This window comes from Hemicordylus capensis, chromosome 1, assembly GCF_027244095.1.
Source record: "Hemicordylus capensis ecotype Gifberg chromosome 1, rHemCap1.1.pri, whole genome shotgun sequence".
NCBI classification, from domain to species: Eukaryota; Metazoa; Chordata; class Lepidosauria; order Squamata; family Cordylidae; genus Hemicordylus; species Hemicordylus capensis.
The window spans coordinates 441,690,373-441,716,610 of NC_069657.1; the positions used below are offsets into that span (position 1 = coordinate 441,690,373).

General features: G+C 45.3%; 1 protein-coding gene across 6 annotated transcripts in view; it reads right to left on the reverse strand.

Annotated features, from left to right (window-relative positions):
* Positions 1 to 26,238, reverse strand: part of PSME4 (proteasome activator subunit 4) — a 141,561-nt gene that overhangs the window by 48,127 nt on the left and 67,196 nt on the right. For all 6 annotated transcript variants that reach the window (XM_053245680.1, XM_053245687.1, XM_053245697.1 and 3 more), the window contains 11 exons: positions 25,805 to 25,894; positions 25,148 to 25,212; positions 23,040 to 23,190; positions 22,156 to 22,254; positions 21,757 to 21,826; positions 19,905 to 19,972; positions 18,414 to 18,629; positions 14,667 to 14,824; positions 13,934 to 14,029; positions 8,746 to 8,801; positions 8,151 to 8,207 (listed from right to left, as the gene is read on the reverse strand). In XM_053245680.1, coding sequence (XP_053101655.1) covers positions 8,151 to 8,207; positions 8,746 to 8,801; positions 13,934 to 14,029; positions 14,667 to 14,824; positions 18,414 to 18,629; positions 19,905 to 19,972; positions 21,757 to 21,826; positions 22,156 to 22,254; positions 23,040 to 23,190; positions 25,148 to 25,212; positions 25,805 to 25,894 — 1,126 coding nt within the window. The remainder of the gene's footprint in view (positions 1 to 8,150; positions 8,208 to 8,745; positions 8,802 to 13,933; positions 14,030 to 14,666; positions 14,825 to 18,413; positions 18,630 to 19,904; positions 19,973 to 21,756; positions 21,827 to 22,155; positions 22,255 to 23,039; positions 23,191 to 25,147; positions 25,213 to 25,804; positions 25,895 to 26,238) is intronic.

Below are 26,238 nucleotides of genomic sequence, written 5' to 3' on the forward strand. Positions count from 1 at the left end.
CGATCACCTTGCCCAACCAAGGGAGATTAGAGATTGGCCTATAACTATCCATCGCCGAGGGATCTAGGGAAGGCTTCTTAAGAAAAGGTCTAATTATTGCCTCCTTCAAGCATGGAGGCACCTTACCCTCCCTCAGCGATGCATTTATGATATTCACCAGGCCTCCTCGAATAATCTCCCTGCTAGATTAAAGCAGCCAAGTCGGGCATGGGTCCAGAGAACAAGTGGTGGATCACACCGCTCCAAGCAGCTTGTCCACATCCTCAGGAATCACAGATTGAAACTATCCAACCTAATACTGCAAGAAGGATTGCTGGACACCTCCTTTGTAGACTCTGCAGAAAACGTAGAATCCAAGTCAGCCCGAATACAGGAGACTTTATTCGCAAAGAACCTACTGAGGGCATCACAGCAGAGCACCTCCGGGAGCTGATTAGAAACAGAAGGAGTAGAACTTAAGACTGCTCACTACCCGGGATAACTCTGCTGAGCGTGAACCTGCAGAAGCAATGCGAACCGACCAGAACTTCTTTTTTGCCGTATGCACTGCCTCCACGTAAGCCCTCAAGTGGGTCACATGCTTCATCCTGTCAAATTCGAGCCGGGTTCTCCTCCACCTGCGCAACAGTCGCCTACCCAACCGCTTCAACCCTCGCAACTCCTTGGTATACCAGAGAGCCGATTTTTAAGTGGGTCTGGAGGGACGCTTAGGAGCAATAATGGCTACTGCTCTGGCAAGTTCCTTATTCCAGATTCCCACCAGGGCATTGACAGAATCACCTGCAGAACCAACTTTGAAACCCTCCAAGGCCTTTTGGAACTCTACTGGGTACAGCAGCCTTTTGGGGCGGACCATCCTAATTGGTCCATCATCCTTGCAGGAGTGGATTGTGGCCGTGATACCAACTTTAACCAGGCAGTGGTCCATCCATGACAATGGGGAAAACCACCGGATCCTCCACCCACGGAACACCCCACTGATCTGAACAAAAAACCAAATTGAGCACGTGGCCGGCAACATGAGTTGGTTCAGATACCAGTTGAGATAGGCCCATAGTTGTCATGGCCGCTATGAACTCCTGAGCTGCACCAGACAAGCCAGCCCCAAAGTGGATATTTAAATCCCCCAGGACAAGAAGCCTAGGACACTCCAACACCAACTCCGCAACCAGTTTGGACAGCTGTTAGGGAGTCAGTTGGGCAGCGGGGTGATCAGTACACCAACAGAATCCCCAATCTATCCCTAGTTAGAAATCAAATAGATAGATAGATAGATAGATAGATAGATAGATAGATAGATAGATAGATAGTTGCCAGCTTCAAAAATACACACTCGATATAGGTCAGGTGCCTCACAGGGGCCCTGGTAAGGGAAATGGTATTCTTATGAGCCCCTGGTGGCGCAGTGGTAAAACTGCCGCCCTGTAACCAGAAGGTTACAAGTTCGATCCTGACCAGGGGCTCAAGGTTGACTCAGCCTTCCATCCTTCCGAGGTCGGTAAAATGAGTACCCAGAATGTTGGGGGCAATATGCTAAATCATTGTAAACCGCTTAGAGAGCTCCGGCTATAGAGCGGTATATAAATATAAGTGCTATTGCTATTGCTATTGCTATTATGGATCACAGTCACTCCACCCGCCCGCCCCCGCCCACTTCCCCTAACCTGCTCCACAACAGAATAACCTGGAGGGAGAAGCTGGGCCCACACTGGACAACTCGTCTCCCCCAACCAAGTCTCAGTTATACATGCCAGGTCAGCTCTCTTGTCCATGATCAAGTCATGGACAATTTCGATCTTATTCTCAACTGACCTGGCATTACAGAGGAGCAAGGCCAGGCTCTGTGGGAAACTGGAGCTGCTCCCCAAGGCCTGAGAGTTGACAGAGTAGCTGGAAGTGGAAAGAGTTACTAAATTACTAGTTTCCCTTCCCCTGTAATGGCCAGCTGCTCTCCCAACACCAATTATTCTATTCCCCACCACTACAGCAATAGCCACCCCAGAACTACCGGACGCACCCCCTGCAGTATCCCACTCAAGAGAGCCCTTATCTGCAAATGGGCCTGGCTCAACTCAGTAAATTTAAAACCCCTCTAACCGAAAAACCATCACGCACAACAAAACCTCCCCTCAACACCCACCCCAAAGGTCCAGCTCCAAAGGCGAGCCCCTTGTATGAAAAATAGGCCAAAAATTCTGGCCCTCGCCCTCGTTACTCCCCCAAAGGGGTGACCCCCTTTGGTGTCACCCCTTCAGTGGTGGCCCCGCCGGTGGTGGGCCCACCACCACTTGCAGCTTCCTTCTTTATAAGTCCAGGGCAAAAAGCCCGGCTGATGGGGCCCAGAGACAAAATTTTAAAATGGGCCCCTCGCTGATACACACACACGTCACAATATATAGTCATGTGACTTGCCTCTGGAGGGCCCCTCGAGGCGTGGGGGCCCCCAGGTAGCCGCCTCCCCTTGCCTAATAGTAGTTACGCCCCTGTTGTTTCTATTTCCTTCATTTTAAATCTACCACCAGAAATTAGATTTTAAATGCAATGAATAACAGATCTTTTAAGCAACTCTATACAGAGGACCACAGAGTGGTAACTGGGGGCAAAAACAGGTTGCTCACCTGTAATGGATCACTACCAAGATCATAAGTCACAGGTGAGCAACCTGTTTATCTGGGTCATGATTTGTTGAGCTCCAGTAGAAATGGAGCTTCTGGTTTAGTTAGCTCAACCAGAAGGAGGGAGCAGTAGTTACTGTAGCACCCTTTTAAGAACTGCTCTCCCACAATTTGCCTCCGCTACATAGCTACATAGTCAATGATGTAATGTTTCACAAAGGGCTACTCCGATGACCACGTTGCCACCTTGCAAATGTCTGAAGAATATGCCAGATAAATGGGCTACTGAGGCTGCATAGGCCCTTGTTGACTTTGGAGGCTCTACTTTTTGATACTTTTAGGTTAGAAGAATCAGTTCCACCAGCCAGTGTGACAGGCGCTGCCTGGATATACAGTAACCTTTTGTGTTTCCCTTGTATGAGACGAAGAGTCTCTTTGTTTTGCAGAATGGCTTGGTTTCTGCCAGATAGAAGAGCAAAGATCTCCTGACATCTAGGGAGTGAAGTGCCTCCTCCATAGAGGTGGCAGGCTCTTTTAAAAAGGTTGATAGTACAATGTCCTGGTTCAGGTAAAAATCCAATACTATCTTAGGTAGGAAAATATTGTCAGGTCGCATTAGAACCTTATCTGGGAAGAACCTAGAGTATGGTTTGTCCATTCGCAGTGCCGTGAACTCGCTCACCCTCCAGGCCGTGGTGATGGCTACCAGACAGGCATTCCTTAAAGCAATTAATTTTAAGCTTGCCAAAGATAAAGGCTCAAATGGCTTTTCAGGTAGTGCTGAGAAAACCAGAGAGATGCTCCATTGTTCTAACGGTTGTCTGATTGGTGGGTATAAGTTAGTGAGGCCTTTCATGAAGCTCTTGCTACTTGGGTGTGATTTCTCATCCCAGGATACATCACTGAAAGTGTTGCTAGATGTACTTTAATTGGGACATTAGACAGACCTTCTGATGTTAGTGATGTTAAGTATACCAGTACCTGCCTGACCAATACTCTTAATGAGTTGAAGCCATGAGAGGATGCGTAGGATTTAAACCTTTTCTACTTTCTTGAGTAGTTCTTTCGAGTGGATGGCTTTCTCTGGTTTAGTATGATGCAGTCTAGAAGCCTATCTGTCACGCTATTAGTTTTAAAGTGGGTACATCGGGATGTAGTGCCTGTCTACCTTCTCGTGACAGAAGATCTGGGCATTGTGGAAGTCTTCTGTACCTGTATTGGGACAGTCTGAGTACTAGTGGAAGCCTTGGCCACCAGCGAGTTATCAGAATGCAAGCTGCTGGATAAGCTAGAAGTCTCGCCAACATCCTTCATATGAATGAAAGTGGAGGGTACATGTATGGAACAAAGTTCTTTGGTCCAGTCTCTCTGGAATGCATCTGCCAGAGACAATGGATCATGTCCCGCTTTGTACAGAGGTTTTTGCACTTGGTTTGAGTGACGTTGCGAATAGGTCTATCTGAGGCCAACCCCAGGCTCTGCATATTGGAGTCAGATGCCTTGAGTGCAGCTCCCACTCATGCTGATCCCTGTGTAGAAACGAGAGACTCAAGTCGTCCGCTAGCACATTGTCCATCCCTTTTATATGAATTGCATGTGATTGCAGATGCACCATTGCCAGAGTTGGTTGCTTAAGGCACACACAGATCTTGAGAATGTCCCTCCTTGTCTGTTCAGATAAGCAATTACAGTAGTATTTTCCAGTTGTACTTGAACCGTTTGGCCCTTCAGCACAGATAGAAATGCTTTCATTGCTTGAAAAACAGCCATAAGTTCCAAGAAGTTGATACGAAGTTGTCTTTGACAGTAGCTCCACAGGCCTTGAACCTTGTTGCTGTTGCAGTGTCCTCCCCATCCCATCATAGAGGCATTGAGTGACCTCAAGTGATCTGTTGTCACCCATACTGTAGGCATTTGTGTTTGGAATGGAATGCCCTGCAGCAGGTTCTCTGGACATGTCCACCAACGTAGTAAATGGAGGACTTGAGGGCGAGATAGTGAGTCTGTGCAGAAGGCAGTCCACATTTGAACAGAAAATGGAGACGAACAAAGTTGTAACTTCTCATTTTTAAGCAAGTATAATAAACTGTTGTCTTGCAGGAGGCCACCAGGCCCAGGAGATGCTAAATTTTCCAAGCATGTTGAACTGGCTGTACAGGAAACACTTGGGCAGTGCAGAGGCCAAAGGGCAGAACCTTGTATTGATAGATCGAGTTGCCTACTGTGAATCTCAGATATTTCTTATGCATTTCTCGAATTCCAATGTGAAAATAAGCATCTTTTTGGTATAGTGTTGCAAGCCACCGTTCTTGATGCAAGAACAGTAGAATGACCTGCAACGCCATCATTCAAAACTTCTTCACATGGACAAATTTGTTTAGATGTCTCAGGTCCATTATCGGACGTATTCCACCCCACCTTTGGGGGATCTCGAAGTAGCAGGAGTAGAATCCCTCCCACCTGTGAGCCCACCGCACTGGGACTATTCCCCCTTTCATGAACAACTCCTTCACCTCTTCCAGCAGAGCAGGTGCAGCCTTTGTAAAGTAAACAGGCTTGAATATTAGCTTCGCCTTGAACTCTATGTCATAGCCTGCAGAGATTATCTTCAGGACCCATTGGTCCAGAGGCATGGCTTACCAGATGGATGGTATTTGCAAATGTTTTTGATAGTATTGGTGCTGAAAGGATGGAATCGGCAACTATGTGCAGTGCCACAAGATTGGTATTGGCATCTGTTTTGGATTGATTGAGGTATGATGATGGGAGCTGGTGTGGAGGGTTGGCCCAGTCCTCAAATATGCTGCTTTAGGGCCACAGCCTGCTTAAGACATTGGTTCTGGTTTCCTTTGTTCTTGGCCTGATAGAGGTGATTGTTATAAAGTTGATAGGACTTTCTGTAGTCCCTCCTGTCTTGCTAATTGTAACCTGATCTTGGTCTGTTGTAAGGTTTGTGTTTAGTAGTGTAAGATGCTGTAGACACCGAAGTAAAGGTTTTAGTAGTAAATTTTGATTTCTTTGATTTTTCCATGCTGGAACCCGTTTCCTCCAAAAAGAGGCCTTTGCCGTCGAAGGGAAGCCCTTCTATCTTCTCCTTCATATTTGTTTGAAGGGAGGCCGACCTAAGCTAGGCATGACATCTCAAGGTTATAGCCATAGTTAATGTTCCAGATTCTGATTCAGCCAGATGCTTCGCTGTACTTAACAGCTGATGAATAAGCGCTGTAGATTTTGCTAAGGTTTGCCTGAAGTGAGTCTTAAGCTCCTCTGGAGAAAGCTTGTCCAAATCTTGTTCTAAAGTGTCCCATAGCAAATGGTTATATTTTGCCATGTAGTTGGCAATCTTAATTTATAGGCAGGCCATAAGATTTCCTGCCCATCATGTCTGACCTCCTGGCCTCTTTGTCTGCAGGAGTGGTCATCTGAATGGTGCAGTCTATAATGAGTGAATTAGGCACCGGCTGCAGGTAAGTGTTGTCACCCTCTAGAACCCTGTGAAGGCCTTCTAGCCTTTTTGATGTTGGGGTTGAAGTGTGCACCACCTCCCAAACACCTTGTGCTGCTCTAGAAATCACTGGAAGAACTGGAATGGCTACTGGTTGTGCAGAAAGAGATCTGGCCATGAGGTTGCAGACCAGATCATCAATTGTCACAGACTGAGTCTTGAGATCTAGCCCTAAGGCCTCAGCCTTCTCTTTGATTTGAATGTGGTAAGCCTTCATCTCCTCAGTTGGAGAGACATGGGAAAGGGTAGCCATGTCTGGAGACGGATCCTGTAAAACCTCTACTGTCTCATCATTCGATTCAAAATCAGAGGAGCCATGACGTCTCCTAGACTGAGCAGGGGAAGAACCTGACACAGGGTCTGGTGGTATTGGTGACCTTGGTGGAGGAGATTGGGGTGTCACAGTCTGAGTCTCAGTGGAAGCAGTTTTTTCTAGATACAGTCTGGACCTGTAGTTTGTTTAGGTCTCAACTGCATTTGCATGGTGTTTGTGGCTATTACAGGCTTGGCCACCTCTTGAGGAATTGGTAGAGTTTGTGTAGCTGCAGCTGTAGTCATCACCTTTTCTCTTGGCAAGGAGAAAAAAGCATCCCATGCTGCCAACATTCTTACTGGTACTGTGCATGCTAAGGTAGCCGTTAAGGGGTTCTGCCTGTTGAAGTTTGACGTTCTCCAAGACTTGTCTTCGTGACGGTCGTAGGTAAGACCCAGAGAATGCAAGCCCAAAGCAGACAGCCCTTGGGTAGTAGAGGCTGATGCATGGGAGAAGCCACATGAGACCAACTAGTGGTACTGGCCAGATGTGCAGCTGTAAGGGCATAATAGACTGGTGGCCTGGATTGAGCAGGTAACGATATCGATGCAGACTCTTGTGACAAAGCCCATAGTTTATCTTCTACCTGTGGCAAGAATCCTTTGAAAGTCGACGTCGAAGGTGTTCTAGTATTAGTTTAATATAGAGAGTAGGGTTAGTGCAGTTGTCGGATCCAGACGGAAATCTCCCCCTAAATCACCATCATTTTAATCATCCTCAATATAGAAGATTACAGGCTCTTGATGTCAAGGAGTGACCTGCATAGATTCCATGTAAGACAGTGGGTGTCAATGGCGACTGAATAGGTATTGCGGCTGGTGAGATAGATGTTGTCCTAAGTGGGCATTGGCATTGAGGTTGGAGTCAGTGTCAATGGCCTCGGCATTGAGGGCTTTGGTGTTGATGGATGAAGCATCGGAGTATTCCGACCTTGTGCCGATATTGAAGGCTTAGATGTGGAGAAGTCCTGTGAGCCAGTCAATGTTGAGGGCTCTCTTGGAATCGATGGATGTTCCATCGGCAGTACTCTCGGCATCAAAGCTCTCAATACCGACATTATGATGGCATCCTGGAGGTTCGATGGTGAAGACATCTTTACTGACACCGAAGCCTTTTGTTTTTCCTTTGAAAGCTCTGAAGTCTCGATCTCTGCCATGCTGTCTTTCGGTCTTCTCAGCGGCTTTGGTGGTTTAAACGAATGCACTGAGGATTTAGACTGACCATGTGCAGTCCTTGGGCCCAGAGACTTAGTCAATGAGCCTGCTCTGTGCTTCAGTGTTGACGGAGCCAGGGGACTTAAGGTGTCATCATAAAGGGCATCTTGCAAGCGAAGCTCTCTATTGCGCCTAGTCTGTTTCGAAAAAGACATACAGACTTGCTATGGCGGTCAAAAAGGAACTGAGGGAGTGGTGTTTCTTCCTGCCTTAAATAGCAGCCATGTGGGGCAGGGCTGAAATGCCACAAAGAGCTGTGGTACTCCACACCAAGAGATTTTGCACAGGTGCAGAACCCCATTTCTAATGGAGCTCAATGGATCAAGATCCAGATAATTTAGTTTTAAGGCCCTCCTCCTGCACACCCTCACCAGATGCTGTCATCAAGAGCCAGTAAATTAGGGGCCCTCAGCCTTGTGAGGCATCAGGGTAGTTTGCTCCCCATTACACACACCTCTGAACTCCAGAGTGAGAACAGATGGAAATGACAAAAGCACACTTACGCAGGAGTTTTCTGGTAATCCTAGCGATTGTTTCCCTGTAATTTTCTCTTGACAAATCTAGACAAGGTAAGAAAATTCATTATCTACAAAGTTAATGGTTTAAATTACATGATGCTGGCAAGGCACAGGAGACTGGGAGTAAGCATATCAAAGTAACAACAAAAAAAGTAAGAGAGATTGCCTCCAATAGAACTACATGGAACAGATGAAAAAATTCCTATGATTATTAATACTACTATTATTTATATATTGCTTTTCAACAACAAAAAATCCCTTCTCAAAGTGCTTTAGATAGATGTGAATACACCAAAACAAAAAGAATAAAACCAGATACTAGTGAAAGCTGTATTTACATACAGCGCAGTGCCTCAATGACCCACGAATGCTAGGGATGTGCAAAAAATGCAACAAACAAAAAAACCAAACCCACAAACAAACATGCAGCATCCTGAGAGTCTCTGCTCTCTCTCTCTCTAGCAAGTTTCTAGCCCTTGAGGCATACTAACTACCATATGATAAAAGATCAGTGAAATCTGGGCCAATGGAGCAGCAAAATTAAACAACATTTATTATTTAACAAGTAGGGTTAACTTACCGTAGTCAACACCAGTATAAAGTTTGATTTCTTCCAAAGACACTAGACTTGCAACCCTGCAGAAAGCACAAGAGACACACGCTGCTTAAACAAACAAGAATCCCTTGCCATTGTGAATGAGACTCTTTTAAACTCCCTATATGCATTCCTCACTGGCTTGGTTCAGGCAACCCAAGAAAACTACAGTTTTGGCCCAGGAATGGTGTCAGAAGGAGCCACAGCTTCGTGTGTTGCCTGAACCCAGGAGCTGGGGTTTAATTGGCGTTTTCAAGTCAGAATATGATCTTTATTTCCTGGCTTGGTTTGTCCGTCACAGCTAAACTACAGTTCCCGGGTTTGGATGACAAAGAAAACTGTGGTTTAACAAACCACCATTCCTCGATCAGAGCTTTATGCCAGAGCTGAGGACAAAAGGGGAGCGGGGAGACAGGGCATGCAGCAGCACTCTTCAGCTCAACAAGGTCCAAAAAGTCATAGATCTTCAGATCGTTTCAATTGGGCCACTGTTAAGAATTTCAGAAGATTAAGAACAGCCAAAACTGAAAACCAAATAGAAGTTTACATAGTAGTGGAGTCTGTAGGAAACACACTAGAGATGGGCAAAAGGTGAAGAAAGCACAAAGATGCCCGCTCATCTTGAAACCTTGCCAGGAGTTGTGGTTAAAACGTGGCCCCGGCTAACTTGGCAAAGAGGCACCTTTATTTAGCAGGCGGAGAGTAACTGGCCCTATCCACCCCCGGCACAGTACCTCCAGTGACTGTTGCTGGTGTCTATCTTATGTTTCTTTTTAGATTGTGAGCCCTTTGGGGACAGGGAGCCATCTTACTTACTTACTTACTCATTCATTCATTCTCTCTTTAAACCACCTTAGGATATTTTTGGAAGGGCAGTATAGAAACTAAATTAATAATAATAATAATAATAATAATAATAATAATAATAATAGAGCTTATGTTACTCTTTGTTTTTGTGTCAAGTGATTATTAGATGTTCTCTGTTATTTGACTATGAATAGTACTAGGATGAAATCAGGTTGCTTACCTGTAACTTATGATCTCTGTGGGGATCCATATTCCCTAACAACTGGGTTTTCTGCACCTGTGCAGCAGGTCCACAGAAGAATCTTTAGCTCCATTTAGGAGGTTTGTCCCTTTAAGACATAGTGATATTGGAGCCTTCAAAGGATGCCTATAGAACCAGCTGTAGAGTGCCTCCCTCTTTGATTCCTGAATCGGCCACTGCAGATAGGCTGAGGATATCCAGAAGTCGAAGAAGACAGCAAACAACCCCAGCAGCACAGGTACGTAAACAGAACATGCCAAAAATAAGCTAGCAGAGGGAACAGTCAGGCAGGTGTTGTGAGTGACCATGGATCCCCACAGAGATCATAAGTTACAGGTAAGCAACCTGTAGGGATGCATGGTTCCTCACAACTGGGTGAGTGACTAGTTCCCGTATAAAGTGGTGGGTGCTAGCAATTACAGTACTTTCTTTAAGATCACTCGACCAAAAATGGCCTCTGAGGCAAAGCGCAAGTCCACAGCATTTAGCTCCCACTCATGGAGAGCAGAAAAGGAGGCATCCCAGCTAAGGGAGTCGACCAAAATGTTATCCTCCCCTTTGATATGGATGGCCATAGGAAGGATATCATAATGCAGGTACCAGTAACACAATTGCAGGGCAAGATTATTCAGAGATTGACACAGTGCCTCCTTGATGGTTCAGGTAGACGATGGTCGTAGTATTATCAATATGGACCTGAACCACTCAGCCCTGGATGAATGGGCAAAAATAGCCAGGAGCTCTAAAAGGTTGATATGGAGTTCCCGCTGCTGGGTGTTCCACAGGCCTCGCGTCCTCAGAGAACCACACAGTGAATACCCCAAACCTGAATAGATGCAACGGTAGTGACTGAAACTGTAGCGTTCAGTAATTGAAAGGGGACCCCTTACGACAAAGAGTCAGGCAGGGACCACCACAGCAGGTCTTGCAGAACACTATTTGAGACAACTAACCATTTGTTTTGACTGTCCAGATTCGGCCTGAAGACAGATGGCAGCCAGAGCTGGACCCTCCGCATCCGCATGCATGAGTTTGCCACGGTCATTGTACATGAAGCCATCAGGCACTGGATGGAACGAGCTTGCTGCCTAGGGGCAGACTGGAAGGCATCCATGGTGGAGGAAATGGCCTGAACGCATTCTGCAGGTAAGTATGCACGCTTCTCACCTGCATCCAGAATCACACCGATATAATGGATCGTGTCAGGGGGTCAAGACCAATTTCTTCAGATTGACACTGAACCCCAGATCTGCCAGAGAAGAGAGAGTAAACTGAAGGTTGAACAACAGAGTCGATCTCTCCTTTGCGGTAAAAAGCCAGTCATCCAGAAAGGGAAAAACAGAGACACCTTCAATATGGAGATAGGCAATGACATCCGCCATGCACTTAGTGAAAACTCTTGGGGCAGTACAGAGGCCGAACAGGAGCACTTTGTATTGGTAGGCCTGAGTGCCCAAGCAAAAACGCAAGAACTGGCGGTGCCAAGGACGTACAGAGATGTGGGATCAAGCGTCCTTTAGGTCTAAGAATGCAAACCACTCCTCCTCCCACAGCAGTGGCAGTACTGACTGTAGGGAAATCATGTGAAACTTGGAGGTCCAGACAAACTTGTTCAGCTTTTGCAAGGTCCAGGATGGGGGGACCATCATGCTTAGAGACCTGGAAGTACCTGAAATAGAACCCAGTGTGCTTTGAGGAAGGTGGAACTGGTTCTATGGCATCCTTTTGGAGCAGCAAAGAAAGGATAGGAATTGAGTGGGTGTATTTTATGCCTGCATGGGCGAGTAGAGAGTCAAATTCAATAGCATAGGCGCTGGTCACTATGCATAACACAATGTCAATTGACACCAGGAAGGGAGTGAGATGGATGCCAGCTGAAGAAACAGGGAGACATACTTCCAAGTCTGAGACATTAAAACGACTGCTTGGGTTGTTCCTGAGGTTTGGATTTTTGTTGGCCCTTCTGATGCTGATGGAAGGGGCACCTGAAATACGGTCTAGATCCTGGATGGTAAGCTCTCCTGTCTTGGGAAAGCTGAGGCTGGTACCTCTGTTTGAAAGCAGGACAACACCTCTGATGATAAGATGACGACTGGGACTGCACGAAGGTCTTAGAAGTATAATGCGACTTCTTAGGTTTTTCCATTGTGTTGTCAGTGTCTTTCGAGAAACAACTCCTCACTGAACAGGAGATTTTCTGTCTTTTCCTTCATACCTGGCTCCAGAGGTGTAGATTGGAGCCAGGCATGGCAATGAAGCACAATAGATACAGTCAACACCTTTGACTCTGGCTCGGTCAGGTGTTTGGCCGTGCATAATTGTTGTCTAGTAAAATCTGCCGACCTAGAAAGAGCAGACAGAAATCTGTCCTTTAAAGGCTCAGGCAAAGCATTTACTTCATCTTTCATGCTGTCCCATAATGACCGTTGGTATTTGGCCATGCAGGCCAAGTAGTTCACCATCTTGAGAGTCATCCCAAGCAGTAAGGGGATGTGGGAGGCTGCTCCCTCCAGGGCAAAGCTGAAGGACATCTTGGCATCAAGGTAGATAGACCACCAGTTGGTGTCTTAGGAACTTGCACAAGCGATTCAGGTTCCTCAGTATCAAGTTCTTGTGATAGGGTGAACCCCTTAATAATAGAGCCCGATGGAGGTGAATTCACAGATCCAAGACGACGTTCTGGCTCTTGACAAAGTAGGCTTTGGAGAATCCAAAGAAGATGTCTACAGAGGATTCGGTGATCAGTGAGAAGGCAACTGGGCAGGTGTCGATGCTTGCAAAATAATGATGGTGAAGGTGGTGCTGAACGAATAGGTGAAAGATGACGTGCAGCCATAGTGTCAACCAGTGCCAACAGCACCAAAGAGGTTGTGGGCTTCGAGGATGTCAAGTTGGAACTCGCACTGATGACAAGGGAGGGTGTACTGTGGTTGACGGAGCAGCACTCAACTCTGCAGATCGTGGTGTTAGCATCAAAGACGTTAAGTGTCTCAGCGCCAAGGGCAGAGAAGTCAACATCGATGGAGCCGGCATCAAGAGCACCAATGCTGAAGATCCAGATGAAGAGCCAGAGCTCATCATCATTGATGAAGAAGAGCCTAGATGTTCTGGCGCCGATACCAACACAGCAGTTTTCGACGACGAGGGGAGAATGAAGTCTCAGGCTGAGCCGATGAAGGAGATGGGTGTCTTCACCAAGGACAGGGCCAACACTTTCAGCACCGAGCCCAATGTTGAGTGCAACTTAGCTGGCACCAAAGTCACACAAGGGGAGCATGCTAGTCCTTTTTCTTGTGGTGCTCTCCCAACAAGGAGCAATGGCAATCTTGTTTATGCTTATGCAATCGCTCTCGCCCTCTCTCCATAGGCGTCATAAAATCAATTGAGGCAAAAGACAAGGATGTCGACGGTGTGGACGCGGAGGTCAGTGCCAGCAGGCTGGGCCCCACGGTCTTTGGCGGCAATGGCAGGCTCAGGCTCGGTGTTCCCGGGCGAAGGATATTCGCATACAGAGATACTTGAAGGCTAAGTTCTCAGCTTAGGCAGGTTTTCTTTTTAAATGACAGGCAAACCTTACAGGCACTGGTGTTGTGTGAATCCCCCAAACAGATCAGGCAATCAGAAAGCCCATCTGATGAGGGCATAGTGCTCTTACAAGTTGCACAGTGTTTAAAAAACTCTTAGGAGTCAACACAGCCAGGTTCAAAAAACGGTCCAAAGTCAGTCCAAAAAAAACCAGAAGTAGAATGCTTAAGCCAAGGGGAGATACTAAGTTTCTTACAGAAACGAGGAAAAACAGGAGCAGATCCTTCCCGAGGCAGCGCAAGCAGCGGACGAGAAGGAACTGAAGAGGGAGGCGCTCTACAGCTGGTTCTACAGGCACCCGCTGAAGGCTCCGATATCTCTATGCCTTAAAGGGCAGGAGCGCCTAAATGGAGCGAAAGATTCTTCTGCGGGCCTACTGTGCAGGCTCAGAAGACTCCGCTGCGAGGGACCATGGATCCCTACAGAGATTAATAATCCAGGTAAGCTTACACAACCCTTTGCAAGATACGCAAATATCAGCCTGTGAAGATGTTGCCTTGTCATTCCATTTATCATCTGTACAGAGCAAAGCTTACTTACAGGTGTGCTACTCTCTCTCCTTTCAGGGGTGGCAGAATATTCCCGGACCCAATAAGGCAATTGTGTACTATAGTGAGACACTGCTGGACATCATCTCTGAAAGCAAATGAGAAATATATTTCAGCACTGAAAAGATACACAAAAGCAGTTTCGGGGTACTGGCAACATAGTACTTTGAACTTCATCCAGCTTCCACCACTAGAGGGTGCTCTTGGGTAGACATGCAAATTCCTGAATTTCAGATGCTTGAAGAACAATTATTGCAATCCCATACAGCTTTATAACAGAGTACAAGACATCCCTCTGCACCAGCTCTATAACCAGGGGTGTAGCTACAACCGGACAAGGGGGGGGGAGAGTAGACAAACATCCCTGGGCTCCTGAGGTGGGTGCGGGAGCTACCAGCTGGGTGACAGCTTGCTCTTTCCTCTACCCCTTGTGCCTCTCTGAAGACGAAAGCCAGGGGTGGGGGACACAAACATGTGTTTGTGATGGCATAATTTGTGAATTATGCCTCCATCTGTAACATGGGGAGAATGTTTGGTCTACTTTACAGGGCTGTTGTAAGGTTTACTGAGATTATATAATTTCAGCAGCCCTTGGACCACTTAGAGGGAAGAGGTGTAACTGTAACACACACATACACTAGCCAATTTGAGCTGAGTGATCCCTGCCAACACAAAATGTATCGACAGAGTTTGAGTAAAACCCAATCACGAACTGTACTACCAACCTGGACATTTCAAGATTACCATCTGCATAGTGTGTTAGTTTGTCAAGCTCTGGCTGGAGAAAAGAATCCAGCAACTCTAAAGAGAAAGCAATCTCTTCAGCTGAAGGAACGTGCCACTGGATGTCAAGGTTTCGCAGATCACCAGGCTTACCCCAGTCCTGTAAGCACAAAACAAGGATGTGCATTTCGCACTTAGCAGGAATAGTAGGCACCGCACAAGACACATTTAACAATGAGACTAGTGCACAAAAGTGGTCTGCATCACATCCTGGGAAAGAGGAGCGCATTATAACAAATGTGTTCAGAAGTTAAACAGAAACATGTTTTTGGCATCTGGAAAGACACTCCTGCAGACAATTTAAGGAAACCAAGACCCACTGGAAACATTTACAGTTAGCTGTTGCCCCCACAGCTCCTAAAAAATCACGGCCGCTTCAGATTTTTTTAGGTATCTCAAAATTATGTTTGGACAGAGCTGAAAAAAAAATATATATATATATATATGGATATGGTTGCTTTTCTCTAAATCCAACCAGTCACTAACATATTATAAAATGCAAGAGATGAATGAAAAATAAAATCTGCCATTTATAGCAAGTACAAAGACTGAAGGGTCACAATTCCACACAAAAAGAACTACCTTCCTAAGGTAAATCACATCGGGTTCTGCTGGGCTTCACTTGAGAGAGAGAGATTTTCAAAATATAAGGGGCCACCAGAGAAAAGACCCTTCTCTGGCACTGCTCCATCTCACAGAGCAAGATGGCCATACTTGCAGCAAGGTCAGTTCTGAAAGAATGGGTGCAGGTTTGACATGGCAAGGACTAAACCCTAATATATGCTGGCTCCAGACTGTTAAAGGTTTCCAAAGAGCCTTTTGAATTGTGCCTGGAAACCAGCTGTACACAGGCCTTAAATGTGCCAAAGAATGAGTAACTAAGAAGCACTGTCTGCAATTCAGAGATAGGTAAGGAATCATAGAGCCTGCTGATGTTACTTTCCCCCCACCATGAGGAGAAACCAGGACTGGACCTCAGGCTCACATGTTGCCTCTTCTATTCCTCTCATCTCAGAGAAATGTCACAAAGCAAACTAGAAGAAGTTGCAATTATTTCAACACAGTCATTTCCCTGGCCTTCTTTAAAAACAGGGTGGAAGGGTGAGGACACCAACGTTTTTATTGGTGAGAATATCATGCATACTTCTTTCCTCCTCTCCAGGACTAGCAAAACCAGGAAAAATTCTACAAAATAAGCCTATATTTGCACAACTTTAGAAGATGTGCATAATTCACCTTTTCAAGGGTACATATGCAATCCTGTCAATAAACGGGTGACCATTTCTGGACTTGCAACTTTCAGAAGGCTGACACACAACAGAGCCAGCAAATGACAATCCACAGCAACTTCTTTTTAAGAGAGACAAAGTGAATTTTGTTAATTGCCAAGTTACATTTTCCAGCAATTTGAGGTAGATGGCATCTGTGTTTTTCCTACTCCGAGCTGGCTTGCTGACAAAATTGCCACCACTTGAACTCTAAGCAAGATTCGTTCTCGTTAACACCTCTGCTTTTATTTTAATTTAGAACTAGAAATGGTTCATTTCATTTTACATTGTTGCTATATTATGCTTTAATATAAAAAAATAAATCTCAACTCTCCACCTCAGCTAAAAGTTGGCCTCGCCCATTTTACATATGTTGGCTTTGACAGATCACAAACAAATTAGGATTATACAAAGAAAACTGTCATCGAACAGGAGAAGTTTAGAGTAGAGTGGATAGCAGTTAGTCTCACACATCATTAACATATAGATGTAGGACTTCGAGTCAGCTCATTGCAGGATGAAACGATCTAGGCCTAACAGAAAGTCTAGTCGATGCAGTCTAGTCCATTTGTTCACACAAGCAATCCTGACCATTCACTCACAAGGAAAGTGTGCAAACCATGCAATCATGACTGGAGAAAAAACACCACCATGACTACACTAGGAGAGAAGACCATCTTGAGTGAGCTCATGACAAAGACAAGATTCAAATCAAGGACTTCTGGATTCATAGCTCAATCTTGTAGGAACACAGAAAGCTACCTTATACTTAGTCAGACCATCGGTCCATCTAGCTCAGTATTGTCTACAGAGACTCTTCTACAAGGTTTATTTATTTTATTTAACATATTTCTATACCGCCCCAAACTTGGGTCTCCTATATTTCATAGGAACATCGCAAACTGCCATATACCAAGTCAGACCATTGGTCCATCTAGCTCAATATTGTCTACAGATGTGCACGGAACCGGTTTGGTGGCCCTTTATGGGCCTCCAAATCGGTTCAAAGAACCAGCGGTTCCTCTGGGGACTTCCGGCCATATTCGGGCAACAGGGCAGCAAGGAGGTACGCTGACGCCCCAATCAGCTTTCTTAACAAAGGACACTGGTGGGGGGAAAGCGCCTGGGGTAAGTGCACTCTCCCAGGCTCTTAAAGCAGCACCCCGCCGCCTTCAAACCTCCTTGCCGCAGTTCCATGCACATCCCTAGTATTGTCTACACAGACCAGCAGTGGCTTCTAAAAGGTTGCAGGCAGGAGTGTCTCTCAGGCCTATCTTGGAGATGCCAGGGAGGGAACTTGGAACCTTCTGCATGAAAGCATGCAAGTGCTCTTCACAGAGCAGCCCCACCCCCAAGGGGAATACTTGGCAGTGCTCACATGTAGTCTCCCATTTAAATGCAAGCCAGGGCAGACCCTGCTTAGCAAAGAGGACAATTCATGCTTGCTACCACAAGACCAGCTCTCTGCTACACTACTCTACCTCTCATTAGCATGTCAGCCTTTATGCCGTACTCCTTAGCGTAGTTATATGTAAAGTAGAGCACTAAAAGCAATTTCACATGTAAGAAGATTCACTTTATGTATACTGTGGATGCCCTATAACGTACAAGGAGGATGTGTCTTTTTTGATGAAGAGCACACCGCATGCAGATATGGTGAAGAACTGCCATGTACCCCAGATGTTGATACATGCAGTAAAAAAAATCTGCATCCCTGAAGTATTGTATTAACGGGGTGCTCTGCAGATAGATGCAATATACCTGATGGCGTCCTAAAATAAAAAGCAGTCATTAGTTGCTCAAACATTAAAAATTGCAAGTTGCCCAAACCTCTCAAGATGAGCAGGCTGAGTAAGAGTTCATAGAACATAATGCTGCCAGGTTTTTTTTGTTTTTTTTAAAAGACAAATGCAGATATCTTCGCCTAGAGCATCTTTCAATTACAGTCGCCCCTCGCCTATCGTGGTTTTCCCAATTGTGGATTTGAGTATCCGCGACTGGGAAATTGTGACCTCCCTCACCAACCGCAACCTGAGTATCTGCAGTACGGCGTTTTAGGGGGTTTTTTGGGGGGGGGAGCAGTTTGGGGGGTGGGTAATTTCCGGGGGTCAGGGGGTCATTTCCGGGGGTCAGGGGGCTTCTTTCCATTTTCTACCTTTATTTCCAGTCGCTTTGTGACCGCGATTCCTCTAACCCTGTTTGCCATTGAAACCAATAGCTCTCCAACCACGAATTCGCCAACCACAAGGGTTTCCAGGAATGGAACCCTTGTGGCTGGAGAGGGACGACTGTACACTTTCAAAAGCCACTAGGCTGAACAAATCTTCAAATAAAAAACAAATAGAATAATAGTTGCATACTTTTATTTTTTTAAAAAAAAGCAATCAAGTTCTCTAATCCTAAGTAAGTTAAAGTTCTTGCCTTGATAGGAAAGTATTCAGAAAGAGGCTTGTCAAAGCCACCTGGCACACTGCAGTATTCTGTGGGGTAGATAAGTGTAGTAGAACGGAGAAGGTGGTGCAGTAGGTTACAAGACAGAATGTAACCCTGCTTACAGGTTAAATGGAGGGTTCGCTGCAGAATCTTCACAAGCTGCTCCCTGTATGGCAGCAACTTCTTCCCATCCACGCGAGTGATCTGACCAAAGAGTGGAGACATCAGAAATCAAATGCATCATTCGTAAACTATAAACATCACACACAGGAACGCAAGAGACCAACTCAGTGCATCAGGACAGGCAACCTTGGCCCTCCAGCTGTTGTTGAATTACAACTCCCATCACCCCCAGCCACAGGTTGAGGCTGATGGGAGTTGTAGTTTGACAACAGTTGGAGGGCCCAGCTTGCCTATCCCTGCAGATATGTCTTTTATTATGAGCACCACAGCCCCTCACCAGGCCCAGGTGCCATCCTGGCAGGTTGAACACAGTGCCTTGTTTTCCTGGAGGATATGGTTGAGCTTCAAACATGTTTAATACATGCTTACTTTTCTCTGGTCTTTAATTCCCCACCACCACCTCAAAAAGCCATGTGCTAGGTGTTTGTCTTCCAGGCAATTAAAAAATTTAGGAAGAAACACCGGAGCTGGCAGTGCAAATCAAAGACAGGACACCTTGAACCATGGCTCCTTACTAGCCCCTACCAGTGTTCCCTCTAAGGTGTGTGTACGTGCATCTGCTCACAGATTTTTTGATGTCTGCTCAGTTAATTTTAGAGCCCACTCAGGTTGAATCAGGAAGGTCCCTCTCTGAATATACGTGCCCACACACTGTCTTGATACTGCCGCCCAGAACAAAATTCCTTCCGCACACAGATGAAAAAAATTAGAGAGAACACTGGCCCCTACCTCCATCCCACTCCAGAATAATACACACCACAACCAGATGTTGGAACTGGTGCTGTTTGCACTGCAAATTTCTAAAGTAAGTGTGCCATAACTGGCAGAAGGAACAAAGTGAACACATATGAGGCCTTTAGGATCTAGGATGATCACCGTAGAGAGAGGGAAGGTATGACACAGAGGAGACCTTTAGAATTCCTTGTGGTGGAGAGACCTCTATGGTGAAACAACAACTGTACCCTGGGTAGGGGAAACCACACAGAAGCAAGCAAGCAAGCCTTACAGCTGTAACTCAGGAGAGGTGATGGGCAAGGCATGTATCTTCCCTTCTTTGGTTTAGAATGAGGATCCAACCGATGCTGCCCCTAGCAGGAAGGAGGGAATTGCACTGGAGCAATTCACCATTACTTCAAGCAGCCGGACAAGAGAGTTTATTTTCAGCCATCATGCATGTGTCCAAGTATGGGTTATATGAACGCTTCTGGTGCTTCACTGCACTTAGTTAATATCAGTGGAAAAATTACAATCGATCAAATACAAGGCAAAAATGTAAGCTAGTATTCTCCATAATACCTCTGACAACAGCTGAAGGTTCCAGAGGAGCTCCTTATCCAGCTCTTCATCACTCAGGACATCATCATCTAGACAAGAAACACATTAAGCCCTCCTGTTATTACACTGCAGCAATATGACTGAAGTCACATTTGCAAACGCCTGAGAATGTTTCCCTACTCTCGACAAACCCAGCTGAACATTCCTGGATATTTAAGCATCCTTTTTCTGCCCTCAGCTGTCTCGCATCTCTACACTGGACTGAAGCATCGTATTTAACAAGAGCACTACAATATTCAGTGTTGCAAGTTGTTGCTTACAACATCCATGCCTGTTGCCTGATGTCAACAGCTTTGTGTCTAATGCTTATATTGAAGATTCTATTTCATGCCACACCCAGATCAGATGCCTCCTCAGTCCCAAGCACTCTCCCTCTTCTCCAGTCCAAGCCTAGAAAGAGGGAGAGGCAAAGAAATTGAGGGAAGGACAGAGGAAGAGCCACTTTACAGAACACCAATTTTAGGTGTATTCCTGAGATTTTAAAAAAGTGTACAGCTGAAATGGTAAACATGAATGCAACACACACACGTTTGCAAGAACACATAGGATACAGGGACACTCATCAGGGACGATCAGGCTCCAGCTCCCTGTTGAAGGTACAATGAGGCAGTAGCAAATGCAGATTTATCTCTGCATAAAGGCCTTGAAAGCGCCTGCAACATAGGAACATAGGAAGCTGCCATATACCAAGTCACACCATTGGTCTATCTAGCTCAGTACTGTCCTCATAGACTGACAGCAGCTTATCCAAGATTGCAGACAGGAACCTCTTTCAGCCCTATCTTGGAGATGCCTGGGAGAGAACTTGGAACCTTCTACTCTTCCCAGAGTGGCTCCATCCCTTGAGGAGAATATCTTAAAGTGCTCACACATCTGGTCTCCCATTCATGTGCAACCAGGGCAGAACCTGCTTAGCTCAGGAGACAAGTCATGCTTGCTACCACAAGACCAGCTCTCCTCTCTTAACACAGGAAGCTGCCACATATTGAGTCAGACCATTGGTCTATCTATGCAGCAGCTGCTGTGGCTCAGTTCAAACAATGTAGCAGGGACTGCACATGAAGAAGGGAGTAGGAACATGCCAGAATCACGACTCAGCGGCCAAATCGCAGAGCACATTCCTTTAAAACCGAGGGCTTACACAGCCCCTTTGAAGCAGAGTAGAGCAGGTCCACACCCATAGTGTATCCCGGCACATCCCTTGCATGTGGGGGCTGTTCATCCAAATGGCCCCTAAACTCATGTTCCAAGTACTTGTTTAAACAAGTACTTTCCACATGTGCTGCCGGCTGTGTCACATAACCAAGTGTGTACACACACAGGTTTTGGCTGCAGCTTCCTGAAGCAGGTGCACAGGGTTCTAAACACATTTGTTACCATGCAATTTTAGTGTTTTATGTGGCACTAATAAGGGGCTCAAGTCAAGAGCTGCTGAACAGCCTACCAGAGCTCCATCCTACCTACTTTGCAGAAGCTGCTTTGAGACTGGACTAAATGCAGCCTGCCAAAAAAATAAATCCCAACTGTGTTTGCCTTCCAAGTCAGCCGGGCTGAACTGAGGAACAATTCCTGCTAATTTCCAAGGTGTGTTGCTTTGGAGGTCTTCGGCACTTTTTGTCTTCTGCTACAAACCAACCCCACTACTATTTCAGAATTAGCTCAGCTCTAGGCAAGTAAAATACAAAGCATATCAGATTTCCCAGGAGCAGCCACATTTAAAAAAAATTCTTCCAAGTTTTAAATCAGAAACATACAAGTTAAAACACACACACACAAGCTAGTTACAGCACAATACAAGACCACTGAAACTTACTGAGGGTAAGATGTCCCACAACGTTGCAGCAGTGGGGTACAAAGAGCTTCAAAGACTCCTCAGGACAACACTGAAAATGTCACAGAGAATCAAGTTCTACATTGAGATTATTTTTGCAAGCACAGAAGTTTTATTATTTTTATTTTTTTAAAAACACCATAATGAACATCTTACAACAATCATTTGCAATATGACCTCTTTGTTTAGAGGCCTCTGTTCTGGAAAGGATGACGAAGAATTAAGGACTAGGATAAGAAACTGCTATCCAAAGCCCATAAGAGGGAACTGGCAAAGATTCCCAGGGCCAGCACAATGGGGCAACTATGGGGATGCCTCTTCGGTTTGCTTCTTAACTGGGTTGGGGGGGGGCAGTGCAAGGAAGAATTTAGAGTTTCTCACTTTCACAGCAGCTCGGCACATGTCAGCTACCATTCGGCCTGCCACTCTGGTCTCAAAAATATTGGAAACAGCAAAGTTGAAAACCTTTTCCAAGGCAACCTAAAAGAAAGCAAGGGAGAAAAACGGTAAGCCATTTCTTCTTCTAAGTAAACCACTCTGAGAACTTCCACTGAAAAACGGTATATAAATAACAATCATTATACTAAACATGGCCTACATCCAGACTAGTGTTGCGTTAGTGCAAGGACGCCAAGCAGAGAAAGGAAGGTCTATTCAAGACCAGTCTTTGCACTAGCAGAAGATGCTGACACATTGAGTAACCTTGTATGCATCCTGGAGAAGGCCTTAAAATGGTGGTTGTGCAACATCATGGAGACCAACCATCATGCTTCCCCTTAGCTGCCTTTCTTCTAAACTGACAAGCCCTAGACACGGCCGCTTTCCACAGAAGGAAGGTGCTCAAGCCCATGCAAATGTTTGGTTGCCCTCTTTTGCACATGCCATAGCACAGTCAGTTTGTGATACAGCTTGACAGGCTGCTGTTTAAAGGGGCGGGTGGTGGTGGTGGGGAGAATTAAAATCCCCACTAAGCATGCCCAAGTCCTCAGCAGCTCTTTGAAGAATGGCTGGAGCAGCTCTCTGGATTCCAGGGTCAGTACACTATCCCAACAATCTGACAACACTTTATGACAACTGCACAGACAAAAATGGGATGATGATTATCACTTGCCTTTTAGTGTACTCCCTACTTCAAAGAACAAAAGGAAAAGGACAGAAAACTTTTTAAAATGGCCTACAGTTTAAGGAGCGTTTGACTTAGAAAAATCAAGCGAGACAAAGGAGTTAAGAAAGGTTTCAGTTCCCATGCTCCTGGTGCCACATACCTTAAATATCTCTTTCGAACACTGTGTGAGGATTGTGCTGAAAGTAGAAGACAGGCCCAGTTCCACCAAACTCTCCAGATGAGTCATCTTTTCCGTTTCAGTCTCTTCTCTCGTTTGCTCCAGTGTGCTGCTTTCTATAAGCCCAAAACATCTATACAACAATTTTTAAGAAGAAATTAAAAAAAACTTATAAGCTTATCAAAAACAACATTATAAGCTTTCCTGCTGATGTCTCAATACAATGGCAAGTTGCAATAATATCTGCACAATATATCCTGAAGGCTTAGAAAGAGCCAATTATCAGGGAAGATTGCTGGTCTTATGGTAAAGTGTGCTGTCAAGTCGATTTCGACTCCTGGCGCCCACGGAGCCCTGTGGTTTTCTTTGGTAGAATACAGGAGGGGTTTATCAATGCCATCTCCCGCGCAGTATGAGATGATGCCTTTCAGCGTCTTCCTATATCACTGCTGCCCAATATAGTACTAGTGCCACTTAAGGTGGCCTGGTCTTATGGTAGCAAGTATGAATTGTCCCCTTTGCTAAGCAGATTCTGCCTTGGTTTGCATTTGAATGGGAGACTACATGCGTGAGAACTGTAAGCTATTTCCCTTAGGGAATGGGACCGGCATCTGCATGTTTGCATGCAAAAGGTTCCAAGTTCCCTCCCTGGCACATCTCCAAGATAGGGCTGAGAGAGACTCCTATCTGCAACCTTGGAGAAACATCTGCCAATCTGGGTAGACAATATTGAGTTAGACGGATCAATGGTCCAACTCAGTATATTGCAGCTTCCTCTGGCATGATATCCTTTTTCCTCCTGGTGATCAGGTGGGGAAGCTGTACAAATCTTCTCCCTAGTAAGACACAGAGGTCATTCACACAATCAAAAACTGTGATCTACCCAAATTTGGGAGCTGACTGTGCTCCCAATATTCAGTTGTGTGGAACCAGAGTAGGAGGAAAACCTGGACAGAAGTGATTGTGTGGAAGAAAGGTTGGAGGAAAACCTGGGTGGCTTTTCTTCCTACCTTGCTTTCACACAATCACTTCTACCCAGGTTTTCCTCTTACCGTGCTTCCACACAACCAAAAATTGGGAGCACGCACAGCTCCCAAACCCAGGGAGAACACAGTTTTTCATTGTGTGAATGACCTCAGAAATTACTAGCATAGGTGTATGTAGGCAAGCAGACTCGTAAAACAAGTTTGCTTGCTAGTAATTGTTATCAATTTATTTACAAAGTTGACATGCAATTTATTTCTGAAAGGAGAAGAAACTGGAAGAAATTTGCCATACCACAGCTGGATGGAAAGGAGTTTATCCATGCTTCAATTGCATGGAAGTATTTTCTCACTGCAGGCTCCAAAATATGTAGCCCCCCAAATGAGAAAAGGCAGGAGTAATTAAACCATTTCCTCTAAAAGCAGGCAGTAGTTGGACACAGTCATTGGCATGTCATATCCAGATACATCTCTGCCCATTCTCTTTCTTTCAGCTCTCATCCTGAGCAGTCCACAGTCTCCTGCTCTCTTAAGAGACTCTGCTCTTTGACCTTTGCTGACTCTTATGCCTGAAATTTCCTCATAGAACATTAAGGCAACATCTCTCCCTCCAAATTCAAGCTCATAGCTCAGATACTGAGGGGGAAGGGATACAGCTCAATGGCATAGCGCACGTTTTGCATGCAGAAGGTCCCATATTCAATCCCTGGCATCTCTAGCAAGGCTAGGAAAAACCCATCTGAAACCTTGGAGAGCCATTGCTGCTCAGTATAGAGACATTACTGCATTAGATAAACCAGTCTCATCTAACTAAACATAAGGCAGCCTCGTGTTCATATTCTGTGAAGACCTCACAGTTAATGACATTTCCCCCCAGGTTTGGGGGTTTTAAAAAGTGAACACACACACACACCCTCTCTGAATGGGATCCAAGAGAGACTTAAAAACCCTTTGGCATGAGGCTAGTAAAACTGGGAGCCTAGGCAGTCTGAGGAGAAAGCTTCAGACAGCCCTGCAGTGTAGGAGACTTAAGCTGAGATACATGGAGAAAGCGAGCAGAGCAGAGTTAGCACCTCACCAGCACACTCAGCTCCCAGCATAACTTGCCTGTCCATAAACTGCAGTACAAAGTCTTCAAATTCAGCAGTAGCAGAGCACAGTTCCCTCTCCACCTACAATGTAAAGAGACAAAAGAATATTTCATGCCTTTATTTTCTACTACATCCAACTTATATCTCTCAAACTGCAGCTAGAAATTTCAAGTCAATTTGATATGACCTGAGCCATTTTTGAAGGGGCGGTATATCAATCAATCAGTCAGTCAGCCAATCAAATAAATAAGTCCTGTGAGAATCATCTTCCAAAACTTTTGTCCCTTTCTTACTCATACTCCTCTTCCTGCCACAGTTCTTGCAGATTCAAGTAAGATTCTAAGTTCCACAAACACTCAAAATACTGAGGCCAAAATCAAGAAAAAGCAACTAATGTTCATTGATTTTCAAAAATATGAGTCACATTATTCCCCCCCACCCCAGCGGTACAGAGCTTCACTGACTGCAGAATATCAATAATAAAAGGATATCATGATTCCACTATTTTTGTACCTTGTTCTTACACAAAAGGCTCTTGATGCCTCATTTTTATGTTTGACCATTCTTTTGAGCAGTTCAATATGCAATAACTTATTTCATAAGAAAGCATTTCTCTCTCTTAAAGAGCTTTCTCCACAGATAACCACAGCAAATTAGCCATTTCACATCTTACCTCTGTGAGATTATCTCTCTCTTGCAACACAGATGAACAGTCTACTAAAGGCACGAGAGTAGAAAATGTTGCAATAAACTGGAATGTGATCTAATGGGAGATACAAAGAAAATTTCAGTGTGTAGGCATATTGAATGGAGTCTCAAAAAGGATATGATAAGGTCTAAATCATTACCGAGAACAGCTCAACAAGAGATCACAATGACACACACAAAATATGTTTAAATGTTTATCTTAAAAATGTGTGAGGTTGAGCAAGAGGCATGCCTGCTTCATCCCTGAAGTAGATGTGACATGTGACACAGGAAGTACATGGCAATTTTCGGCAATCTCCTCTTCCCTCTGCAGCCACCTGAGCTTCCCAAAACTATCACCCTGAGGGCCCCACAACCCACAGGGTCATAGTTTTGGGAGGCACAGGTAGCTGTAGACCT